This window comes from Meleagris gallopavo, chromosome 19 (assembly GCF_000146605.3).
Source record: "Meleagris gallopavo isolate NT-WF06-2002-E0010 breed Aviagen turkey brand Nicholas breeding stock chromosome 19, Turkey_5.1, whole genome shotgun sequence".
Taxonomy (NCBI): Eukaryota; Metazoa; Chordata; class Aves; order Galliformes; family Phasianidae; genus Meleagris; species Meleagris gallopavo.
This window is the reverse complement of record NC_015029.2, coordinates 7,005,645-7,017,998: the sequence shown is the minus strand read 5'-3', so window position 1 is coordinate 7,017,998 and position 12,354 is coordinate 7,005,645. Positions and strand designations below refer to the sequence as shown.

Below are 12,354 nucleotides of genomic sequence, written 5' to 3'. Positions count from 1 at the left end.
TCTGCTCGTTAGCTTTTGCACCTCTCTGGGCGCCGCTGATAGAGCGTTGTTTGTAGGCTGCTTGGTTTCACTTTCAGACAAAGCTGCAGTGTTCAGGTCGCGGATCTCCGAGCGTCTCTAAGCTGTGAGGCTGAGCCCTGCAGGGTCCCTCCGAGTGCCAGCAGGCGCTGGGTGCGCTGGCATAGCTCTTCTCTTGCTGTCTGCAGAAAGCAGAAGTTGCTGAAATAAACTTTTTTTTCGGATAAGCAAACAGACGGGCTTCGCTAATACTTGCGATGTTTATAAATCGTGTGTGTAAGTTGCTCCACGTTGGTAAACAGTAGGTTGGGGGGTAATGCAAATAGCAGAGCACACCTGCTGTTGCTTGCTGGGAATAGAAAGTGCGTTTTTGTAGGCTTGTAAGTGCTTTGAACGTGTTCGGTGTGTGTGAGTGTGCTAAGGGGGTATCTCTAAACTGAGGAGTTGGGATTAACACCAAAACCTTGTCCCCCATTTGCTCAAGTGGAGGTATTAGAGAGGACCCTGGCTGCTGTATGGCTGCACAGTGAGAAGTGTGGGGTGGGCAAGAAATCCCCACTGCAATCTGCTTGCACTACAAGCACCAACCCACGATGTGTATTGCTTGCAGCTCCCAGCAGCTCGGGTGTGCTGTGTGTGCAGAGTGCTGCCTGCTGCCGTTTTGTTAGCTGAAGTTTAGGGAGTTCTGAAACAGTGTAACTTCTGGCCTCCCAGCTTTCCTTTTCTGAAGGAAAAATGCTAAGCTTGTGTTTTCTTTCCCTTTACTCCTTGCTGGTTAAAAATACACACTAGTGCTTCAGGACCACGCTTAGTAAAACAGTTGAATGGAGGTTAATGGTGTTATTCAACATTCAGCATCAGCTTGATTGCAATATTGTCTTTAAGCTCTATTTGCATAGCACTGGGTGCTCAAGTTATCCCAACTGAAGGATCGTTGCAGTGACCTGTGCCTGCGGAGTTGAAGTTGAGAATGCACCTACAAATAGAACGCGTGTGAAATAGCTGAGGTTTGTTCTCAAACTGACTTTGGTGTCTGAGCCGCATTGGTCATAAATAAAAACTAAGCTTTGTTGCTGCTGGAAATAATTCTGACACTTTAGCACTTTCAGCAAATGCTGGTTTGGTTGGCGTCTGCAAGTGCAGTGCGTTTCGGTGGGCTTCAGAACTGGAGTTTCCTTGGGTTGCTGTAATTACATCAGGAGCAATGACTTAAATCACCATTAAGAATCTAGCCAAATGCTGCCTTCCTGAGCTAGGAGCTGTTTGTGATGTCATCCTTCAGCCCCCTAATGCCAGTGGGAGCAGTACCGAGGTGTCTGCAGCCCCTCTCCTGGCCTGCAGCTCTGGGGCTGGCTGCTTCCCGGAGCCCCGCTCCTTCCCCCGGAGTCATCTGGGAGCTCACTGACAGCACAAACAACTCCAAGTCAAATCCCTCTCCCCAGCAGCAGCTGAGTGATGTAGTGGGGGCTCGTGTTTCAAAGGCTTAATTACTTTGACAAAATATATTACTCTGTCGGCTTTGGTAAGCTATCAGGTGATTTCAGTATAGGCAGAGCTGCACTTAACCTAAACAAAGAGCATTTTGACTCTCAGCATTGCTGTTTGTTTCTCTTTAATCCCAGTTGCTCTTTCTCTTGCTAATTTACAAAATTCATTAATCTGCAGTGAGTTTCCCAATCATTATTACCATGAACTGCATGTTTTGTTGTGTTGGTTTTGTTGGTGTTTTTGTTTGTTTTTTTTTTTAAATTACCACATTATTCTCCAGTAATAGCCCAGAACACCACTGCAAGCAATAGAGTTCTGGGAATTAGGAAGGAGCCATTGTTTGCTGTGCTGCTCAGTGAGCTGTCAGGACATTTTGGAAGGATGTGTGCATCTCAAGCTTTTCATTCCACAGTGTCTTACTGTGATGTTGCTGGGTTTTTGTCAGTCATTAGTGCTTGTCAGAGATGAGCAACTTTCTTTGGGGCACACTAACACTGCTTTGAAAGGGAGGAAGTACTCTTTAACCCACTTGCTGCTAAAGCCAACGTGAAAAGGAAAGGATTTAAATTCTTTTGGAGAACAGTATGGAAATTCACTGTAATGTGCTGCTAAGGCTGCTTTTTCTCTTAGCTCTTGTTCCTTCCCCCAGCCTTGCTGATAAGGCACCAAGTGAAGAAACACTCGCTTTTTTTGGATCCCTTTCACACCTTGCTGGGCCTCATTCTCTTTCTAGCCTGAGTCTGATAAGAAGACACCATCCTGTCTGGATGTATTTCGGCAACACGGATAACCTGGGCAGAAAGGAAGGTTTGTGTATCTGAGTCCTTTGCTGGGACCAGGACTTGGCATTTTCCCCTCCGCCAGCATTGCAACAGGTGGAACAAAGAAAAAGAGGTGAAAGTTCCATGAAATGGGAACCAACCTGGAACAGCATGAACTGACTGAAATGATTCCCGAGTTTATTTATCTTCCAGCTTTGAGATTTAGATTCAGTCCTAGCTGATGCAGGTCTGGTGTGGAAATAACCTTGTTTGCTCATCTTTCCTTCAAATCTTTTTTTTCCCCATCTAAAAGAAGAAGAGGCAGAGACAGACACATCGCAGTTTTCCTTCCTGGCTTTGAGAGCTCGTTCTACTTCTGAAGTTTAAACTCACAGCACTTCACCGATGCAGCTGCACTGATAAGTCTTGCAGGGTGCTCCCTGACACAGTCACACCAGCAAGGATGCACTTTGTGTGACTGACTCGACCTGTTGTAACCAAACCCCGGCAGTGCTGGAACAAAGGCACACTTTTCCTTGTGTAACTTTGTCTTTTTATGCTTGTGTAAAACCATGGGAGGTGCCTGGAGGGAATCACACTTCTCACAATTCTCCAAGGTGACCATGCCAAGAGAAAATCTGTTTTTTAGAACTGCACTGGCCAACAGATGACTATAAGCAAGTGGGAAGCTTGCAGTGCTGTGCTAGTTTGCTGATAGGGGACTTGGAATGCAGACATCTTCCTTACCAAGGCTGGTTTGGGAGCTCTGCTGTGCAGAGGGCAGTATGGAAACTGGTCTGCTGAAAATACATTTGTTCTATGCAATAGGCACCAGAGTTGTTTGTGGGTATAAGAGAGAAAGCTCGCTCTTACTGGAAAGCCTTGCCTTCTGGTGTTTATAGTTCTGCTTACGATCTGTGAAACGGCTGTAAAGTGCAGCTCTTCAAGTTGCTGTGTGAAAGAGGGTCTGCTCCCCCAGGTTTTTGCTGGAGTGCTTGTCTGAACTGTGTTAGAGGTGAGCAAGTGTGCCAAGAGCACAGCTCCCTGAGCCGTCAGTGGAGAGAGCCCTGTTCCTTTCCCCATTGAGCAGAGAGGGGCTGGCAGGCGGGGGGGCACCTTCCTGTTCCTAGTAGTGCATAGCTCCCTGCATAGGCAGGGATAATAGAATTCAGAATACATTTCCCCCTCCCTTTTTTTGCTGACTGCTTGGGAGTTTAAATGAGATGCATAAATGCAAGCAGTTGAAACTGCCTTATGTCCTTTTGAGGAGTGACAGCAGCTTAGCTAGCACACTTGATCACACCCGAGCTGACCTGCAGCTTCCTTGCATAGCTGGGCAAATTTACGATCTATCCAACCTTAGCAAAAGCAGTGAGGCACCTTTCACATGAAATAGACCACCTGGGCTCTTTTGCACTTGTTTGCACGTATTTACTTTGAGTTAATACCGCATTATCACGATGTGTTTGTTAGGACGAGGTGCTTAAAATGGTATGGAAACAGATAAAGCTAAGTCGGTGCAACCTGTCTAAGGGAACGTTGGTAGGGGGTGAACGCTGGTCATAAATAGGAGGGCTGCAGCAGCGTGATACATTACTGCTCATCTGTCAACCTGCAGTAATTAACTTGGTGGGTGGGTGTACTTGCTCTGCCCCATTACCAAGTGTAACATTACTGTGGCTCAGCTAACAAGTAGTAATTTTATGTCATAGTAATTTCATCCATTTCACTTCGTTGTCCTTCGCCTCAAAGCCACTCGAGTGTCATATACTGCTTTAGACAGACCTCATCTGCTTGGGAAAGTTGTGGTACACAACTCACAGCACGTTTGAAACCAGCAGCAGCTGATCCGTGCTTACTCCACTTTCAACGTTGTATGTCCTAAAACAAATCTGCTCTAAATATAGTATAAAAATGAGTTTTAAAAAATGAATAGAAGGCTGCACTGGGGCATAGTATGTGCACAAGAGAGGTCTGCTGATGAAAGAAGGTATTTTTCTCTAATGAATCTCTTAGATGGTTATGCTGTGTGCTGTGAAACGCCTGTAATGAGTTAGTGTACCAATCTGTGTCTGTTTGCTAAAGTCTGTCTTCTCTGAAGGTGTTGGCTTGGAGGTACCCCTGAGGATAACATGTGTAACATGGTAAGTGGTGGTGGTGGTGCGGGTGTGTTGTCATGCAGCATTAGGAACTGATGTTCTATGGGCTACATAAAGAGACTAATGGCGTTGTTAGTGAATGATAGGGGAAGTATTTGTATCCTAATTTTGCAAGTGGGGAACTGAAAAACCCACAGAGTGGGGAGTCAAGGACTGAGCTTGAATATCAACATCCTGATTTCTAGCTTCTTTTTTGTAATTGCTTGCAGGTATAGCAGAAACTCTGAGATGCTCCGCCAAGGGGGAAGGATTTACTCTTGCTTTTTTTCCCCCCTTTAAGATGTTTTGTGTCCAATAATCTGTCTTTGGACATGAAAAAGCAGAAAAAGAAGCAATCATGACACAACCTGTTGTGGAAAGATTTTGTAGAATTGATTCCCAGTATGCTGAGTCAAACTGAACTGAATAAGTTTTTATTTTCATACCCAAGGTACGCAGAGCTCCATGTGCTGATTAAAAAGGGGGAAGGGCAGACTCCTTCTCAGAACACAACTGTTTAACTGCAGATCTCATCCTTTAAAAAGCAGAAAAAGAGGATCCTGTGTGAGTGTACACACACTGTAATCCCGTTAAGAGTTCTGAAGCCTTTGTGGGTGTTGCCATGTTAAGCTTTAATGGGCGTACATCTGTCTCTATTATGTCTGTATCATTTGAAGCTTGGATTGGTGACAGAGTGTTGTTATTTTTTAAATAATACAGCTGAAAAAATGGTTCACTAACCTGAAATTGGCATAGCTTATTTCTGGAGTCACAGGGTGAATCTGCAGTAGTCTCATTCATAGGATAAATCACTCTTTGGAGAAGTTTGGCTGTAGAGTAATAGATGAGCAGGAGGAGTTAGGAGACAGAGCTTTGCAGGGAAGGGATGTGGTGCAGATGGGGAAGGAGGCTGATGCTGACCTGCACCCTGATTTATTTATTTTTTTCCCTTTGACCACTGTGTCTTGCCAAGTTGTGACACTTGCAAGGCAGTTGGGAGTTCTGGTGTGAAGGCTGTTAATAGAGGGTGACTGCAGTTCAAACCCAAGCGAGCAAGTGGATTTGTCGTTCTGATTGATTGTAAGGCAGGGAATTAAATGCAAAAGCAAACATGAATAGAGGTGGAACAGTAGATTCTGTCCATCTGTGAAGTTTAAAGTGATAATTCATATCTGGAACATCAAGAGAAGGATGCAGCAAACAGCTTTTGTGCTGGCTCTGAATTTGCAGGATTGTCCAGTGCTTAGAAGTTGTGACCAGGTCTGTAGTCTTTTGACTACCAAACTCGGTATTTGTGTGAACATGGGGGTTCCTTCCTTCCCTTGACTGGGATCCAACTTCTTAGGGCGGTGTTTTAGGAATTAAGATGAGACACCAAAGCCTCCATAACGTTGTACACCTTACGGTTGTACAGTGGGAATTGTTCTGCTGCCGTCCTGTAATGAAGATGTATCTTCAGGTCTGGGCAGTGTTGTCTAGACGAACTATCAGCCCTGACAGTGGGAGTGCCCACAAATCTCCTTCTGAACAGACTTTCCAACTCCAGGTAGCGCTTAACCACCTTTGTCATTGCATCTCTTCCTAACAGACAGCTCAAGGGAGAGGGACCCAAACCTCTGCATAGCCTGAGTTTGTGTCTTTGCCCAAACCTTCCTTAGAGGTTTATTTTGATGGGCAATTAGTTCTCTCTTCTAGGTGATAAATCTGCAAAACCCATCAACAGAGTGGTGTGGAACCACAGAAACCATGCAGCGTAGTAAAGGGGAGAGTTGCTTAGTGCTGTGCAGGATGAGACTTGAAGTGGTTACTGAATCCACAGAGATGCTGAGATGTTTGCTGTCTGTGCTGTTGTTTATACCATGCTTCCAGTGTGCCTTCAGCCTCCCCAGACCCTCTCCATCGTGCTGCTAATGTGCTGGGAGCTTGCGTGGTATGTGGCTGTGTGCCACCACTTGGTTTTTGCCTGGTGTCCAAGGCTGCAGGACTTCTACTGCCCATAGGCTTTTGGAGGACTGCAGTAACCCCTACGATCCCCCTACAAAATTTTGGCAAGTGCAGTTTGCTTTTTTTCAGAAATTTCCCTCCAGAGTGAGATCTCAAAGGGGGTGGAATCCCCCAGTCGGATACCCAATACTCAGTGAACTCTTTGAACTGTCTGACACTTTGTCTCCCACTGTAGCCTTGTTAGCAAAACTGCATGACTCAACATCTGCAAAACTGACGTATGGCTGAATTGAAATTTGTCTCCGTGTTTTTGGGGAACCGCAAGAAATAGTGGAAGAAATGTCCAAAGGTCATTCTGTCCTTACCCTGCTCCAAAGCAAGATGAACCACACGTAACCCATTGCAGAAGCAGGTGTCTAAGCTCTTTTCAAAGGCAAATTCAGAGCTACGAGAATAAACTTCTTGTACTGTGAAACATTCACCTGCAGTTGAAACTGCAGCCTTTAGAAGGCAGTTGAGCCCTGTGTGGTTTGTGTTGAAGGTAGATGACGTGCATCTGAATTCTTCCTAGACTCAATTAGAAGGTGCTTTCTGTGTCATTAGCAGCTCAGTGGGGAGAAATGCTTCAGCCTGTAATTATCAGAAGGGCCATCGTTTTATTTGGGGTATCCAGCAAAGTGCTTGTAGACCACAGTAGGTTCTTAGTCAGGATAAAGTAACTCTTGGGTTCCCCTGATTTTCAAGCATGATGTAAGCCATCTTATAGTAACCCTGTTTGTGGGGTGTGCTGAGCTGAAAGCCTTTGAAGCTGCCAGTTACAGCTCTGGCTAACTCTTATCTACTGGTTGGGAATGGACAGGCTCCTGGCTGAGGAAGCACCTGCTCTTGTAGCAGCCAAGGAGAGACCAAGGGTGGGAAATCCATCTGTGTAATCTGATGAGCGTTAAACTAACTAAAAGCTAAGGAACTGAGTTGATCTGCTGTTCCTTCTCCCTCCCTCACACAGAGGTGAGTTAAGGGTGCAGTTCCATCTTTGAGTCTCAGGATGTTACTGGGGCTGTGCTCAAAATGGTATACAAAAAAACCCCGATCTTTGATATGTGGAATTAGCAATATAGGAGATAACAGGGATGGCTGGATAGCTGCAGTGTTCTATAGGAGCACGCAAGCCAAATTCCCATTTCCTGCATTGAGGCCAGATGCAAATACTTCATCCCCAGTCCTGAAGGGGTGGCACGCTGTGTGTAGCAAGCATGTGTCTGCCAAGGAAGCGTTGGCTGATAAAGCAGCTTGTCTGCCCTCAAGTCTTGGTCTCAGATTGCAGATCCCTCTGCTTTCAAAGAGAACATCCCTGCTGACATGGAGTTAGTAGGCAGTGAAAGCTGCCTGGAGCTCGATTCCTAGACAGGGCTGTGAAGGAAAGCAGAGTGGGAGGAAGAAGAGGGCACGCACCAGCTCTGGTTTTTTTTGGGCAGCCTGGAGGAGTGGTGGTGAATTCCTGCTTTCTAAAGCCATAGACACGAAATGGCTGCAGATGACTTCACAATCTGATCTGTTCTGACAGGTAGGCTTTTTGGGCCATGCAGTTTATATACTACAATGAGTGGTGATACAATTGTCTTCAAAATCAATGACAGTCATTTGTGGGACTACAAAGCTGCCTGGATCTGAAACTTGGTTGCTTTAGGGACTCTTTGGACTGTGTAGTAATAGTAAGGCTTGGAGTCAACCCAGTAAGCCTCTATACCTGCATTTCCTTTCTTGAGATCACTTATTTTAAAGATAGTGGAATTTACTACCTTTAAAAAGGAAAAAGAGACTTCTGGGTGGGAACATGATTGCCACCAGGCACTTGAGATAAAAGTTCCCAGTTCTTGGGTGGTGTTTCATTTACCCCCATGTGATTTCTGGGCTCTCAAGTAAACCAAATTCACATCCTGCCTCTTCTAAACGTTGTCTGGCTGCTGTTAAAATTTAATGCTCTGTACTTTCAGTTCTCTGCCATCCAACATCTTCCTGCTAAAGTGGCTCGTGCACTGAGTAATGTATATGTAATCACAGTGGCAGCAAGAAAAGGAATCTTACTCTTCCATTAGGCTACTCAGGAAAGGCCAGAAAGGCAGTTCTGCTCACTGCCTGGTACATGTTTTATTACCAAATACCTTGTATGTGTCTCTCTTGGAACTTGTGTTTGTGGGAATCTGATCTGCTGGCAATCTTTCCCAGAACACTAATTTCTAATTTCTGCACCTCAGAAGTAGTAGGAGTGTGCTAAAGCTCTCCCACGGCTGGAAGAAAGCCTGGGCAACACGAGCATGTGCCTGCTGCTTCTTTGAGATAGAGAATAGCATATGGTGGCAAATCTGACCAACTTTTCAGCTATTGCTGCTGCCTGGGGAAAGGGAGCAAGCATCTGCTCTGGTTGCTGCACAGAGCCTGGGTGGGGAGCGATGCTTGGAGCTGCAGAGAGCAGCGCCTGCTCCCACTGCCGGCTGCTTGATCGTGATCCTGCCTCCCTCCTGCCTTCATGAAGCCTCTGGTTCTGCCTTCCACGCCAATGATGTTTCTCTGAGCAGCCGGCTGACAAAACCTGCAACCTGTGCTTTGGGGCTCCGCTGCAGCCCTCGTCACTGCAGCTCCTCGAGGTGGGAGCAGGGTCTCACTGCAGGTCTGCTGAGTGCTGGGGGCCCTGATCTGCACGGCCTCTGTGCCACCAAAATGTAAACAATGATGTGTAGATAAAGATGAGGTCAAGGAACATCTCTTCAACTTGATAATCTTCCCTGGTGGGAGGATGTGTCACTGCTTCTGGCTGGGCTGGAATCACTCCAGGTTTTGGTCAGTGTCCAAGTAACCGTGCAGAAATATTATATGACATAAAGAGTTGTCAGGCTCGCATGATAACATAAAGCTTGCTACCTTCTAATTTTGTAATCAAAACAAATAGTACCCTGTGCTGCGGGAACAGCAGCAAGGGAATGAGCCATCCATTAAATGTTCTGCGTTGCCAAAGGAAGTGGCAGAGCCGTTAGCTGGAGCAGCAGGCTTACTGGCACAGTGTGCATTTCGTGGGGCTTTATGGCTGCTTTTAAAATAGTCTCCACCACTGCAGACAGCCTGTGGGCTGCATCAGCTGAGAAATACGTTATCCTACTAGGACAGGGAATTATTCTTGTGTTTTTGTTTTGTTTTGTTTTTTTCATGCTGACTGTCTCTGCACTGACTGACCAATGCAAGCAACTCGACGAAATAAAAGTTTGAAAACAAACAGAAAACCAACCTTCCAACCTAGCTGTGTTTTCTGGTGACTGGTTTGGCTGAAGGACAAGCTAAACCCGGCAGCTGAGATTGCAGCTCAACAGAAAAGGACAGGCTTGAGAACTCCAGAGAAGCAGTATTTGTTGGAGGGTTTGAGTTTTGCTTTTAATTATCATCTCTAACTGAGATGGATAAGAATAAGGAGAAATACGCAGTATGGAAGCAGTGTATGCTCTTCATTTGTGGTAGCAAGAGGTTGTACTTCAAATCTGTAATATTAAAGGTGTAGTTGTGCAGCCAGAAAAGCCAAGAACAGCTTCTGTCACTTGAACACTAAAGGTCTGTAGAAAAGGGTAAGTTAATTAAATTAACTTAATTTAAACTTAAGTTATTACTCCAGGGCTAAAAAGCCCGATCTTAGACCCTCACTGGAAGATGCAAGTGATGTCTGTGCAGAGAGTGGTTTTGGCAATCCTCTTTCCAGGTCTATGCAGTACTTTGTGCACTGCTGCTCTGGTTCGTAACTGGGCTCTCTTGGAGTTTAAATCACTATTGATGCTAATGCAGACTATAAAGATGCTGGAGTGCTTAGAGCAGAGCTGTTTGTTTTTAACTCTACCTGTAATGGTAGGAAATTCATTCGTTCCTTTTTTTTTTTTTAATGGGTGAGTCCATTTAAAGTGACACATGGGATGATTTGTATGAGAAGGTGGGCATGTCATGCCTTTCCTCATTTAATAAGTGAGGTCTGACAGCTAGGAGATGTCTCATGGAAAGCCATTGCCTATCTGAATTCGTTGTCATACACTCTGTTAGGAAGTGGGATATTTCCAAAGCATTTGCACTTCAGATTTCTCCTAATCCTGCTTTGTTTTGTTTTGTTTTTTTTTTTTGCTTCTTTAAGTGTTATGTTGAAACTAAAAAGGAACGATCTGACATCAGGGCAGCTTCCCCTGCAAACAATAAGGAATCTGATGGAACAAGGGTTAAAAGGGTGCCTGCAGCTGCTGGGCACCCAGAGAAGCAGTCCCTGCATCACAGAGCTGCCAGGTTCCAGAGTGCTCTCCTGGTTACAGAGCTGTTGGGTACCTGAGTGCAGACAGCTCTGCTGCTTGGACAAGCCTGCGAAGATGGGCACATCAATATCCCTCTCTGTTGTAGATCTGTTTGTTTGTACACATCTATTTTTGTAAGATTCCCCTAAATTAGGTACCTGTTTATTTCTTGCTGTCATCTAATCAGTGACTCAAAGGGTAAGGTGATGTTCTATATTTAGTGCAGGTATTTAGCAGGGATGATTAGGATTGTATCGAGGAAGAGTTATTTTTCTAGGATGTCTTAGTGTGCTCTCCTTCTTTCTGTATTACTGCAGTTCCCATCTCAGTTCACATCTCTGTGTGAGAAAGAAGCATATGTCAGTGAGAGTGTATCTGTGGTTTTCTGAGCATATTTCAAATAATTTGCCTCTAGAAAGTGGTTGTGGTCTGTTTGCCAGAAGAAGGGTAGCTGCAGTTCTGATGTGAATTGAAATATCGAATGTTTATGGAAGATGACACAGCAGAGCTGTTTACCATATGGTGTACAAGAGGCAGTGATACTAGACCGACCATTTTTTTTTTTCCCCTGGAGTTTGCTAGGAAAAAATAGAATAAAGTAATGCAATTTGTGTATTCTTCCATATTTCATATGTGTGCATGACTCTGCTCTTTCAGCCAAGCCATGGGGAACAATTTAAGTATAATACTAATGATTTACATTGAGCCTGTATCTTGAGAATTCCATATAAAACTGGGGCCCAGACAAGGGGCTGCAGTAATAGGTGTAGTTAAGGCATTTGCTATTCAGTGTGCAGATAACTTCCAGTTAGGATGTTTCTGGTGACTCCTTTCATTTTGCAGCTGATCCTAGCACTCTCTGCAGGTCCGTTCTCTTCTCTTGAAGGGGATCCTCTGACAGCTGTAGCTGCCAGCTCTTGATTCTGAGATGTCAGACTCACCACTGCACCAGCATGGGGATGTGCAAGCAGGCTCAGTGCCAGCAGCATGGCTCTAGAGGCAGCACGGCTGTGTTTACCCAGAGCTGCTGCTATGGATTTACTAGCTTGAGTCAGCACATTCATGGGAGTCTCTGCATTACATCCCAGCTGTGTTCTTATGCTACCCTGTGTTCCTGCACAAAGATGCTCTCTGAACTAGGTAAAGCTCACTGGCTTCGTGCAGGCTTTGAATTTGGGAATTGCTGTTCCCGCTCTCTATCGTGTCTTGAGCTATGTTCATCATCAAGGTAACTAAGTTTGTTATGGAAAATGAAGCAGATAGGGTAAATAACCTGAGTTGAGGCATTTCTACTATTGGCAGTGTTTGGACATGCCTACTTCAAATAAATATCAACATTTAAAAGTTGTCCTCTTCCCCTCATTTGCTTTAGGTTGCATGGTTGGACCCTGGAAATGGGATGTCAGTCCCATTCAGGGAGCATAAAGGAAGAAGGAGGATCTCCCAGCTGCTGCTGCTGTGACAGCGAGTGAGAGCACGAGCAGGAAAATGTCGACAGTCACTTCAGCAATTCAGGCTCCTCAGGGCCCTGTGAATCCACCACCTCCGGAGGTCACTAATCCTAATAAGCCTGGCCGGAAGACCAACCAATTGCAATATATGCAAAATGTTGTTGTAAAGACCTTATGGAAACATCAGTTTGCTTGGCCTTTCTACCAACCTGTTGACGCAATTAAATTGAATTTACCGGTA

General features: G+C 45.2%; 1 protein-coding gene across 1 annotated transcript in view; it reads left to right on the top strand.

Annotated features, from left to right (window-relative positions):
* The window catches only part of BRD3 (bromodomain containing 3), a 35,360-nt gene that overhangs the window by 3,291 nt on the left and 19,715 nt on the right, over positions 1 to 12,354 (top strand). The window contains 1 exon segment of the mRNA XM_010720983.3: positions 12,035 to 12,351. Within this exon segment, the coding sequence (XP_010719285.1) occupies positions 12,151 to 12,351 (201 nt within the window). The 5' untranslated portion in view covers positions 12,035 to 12,150.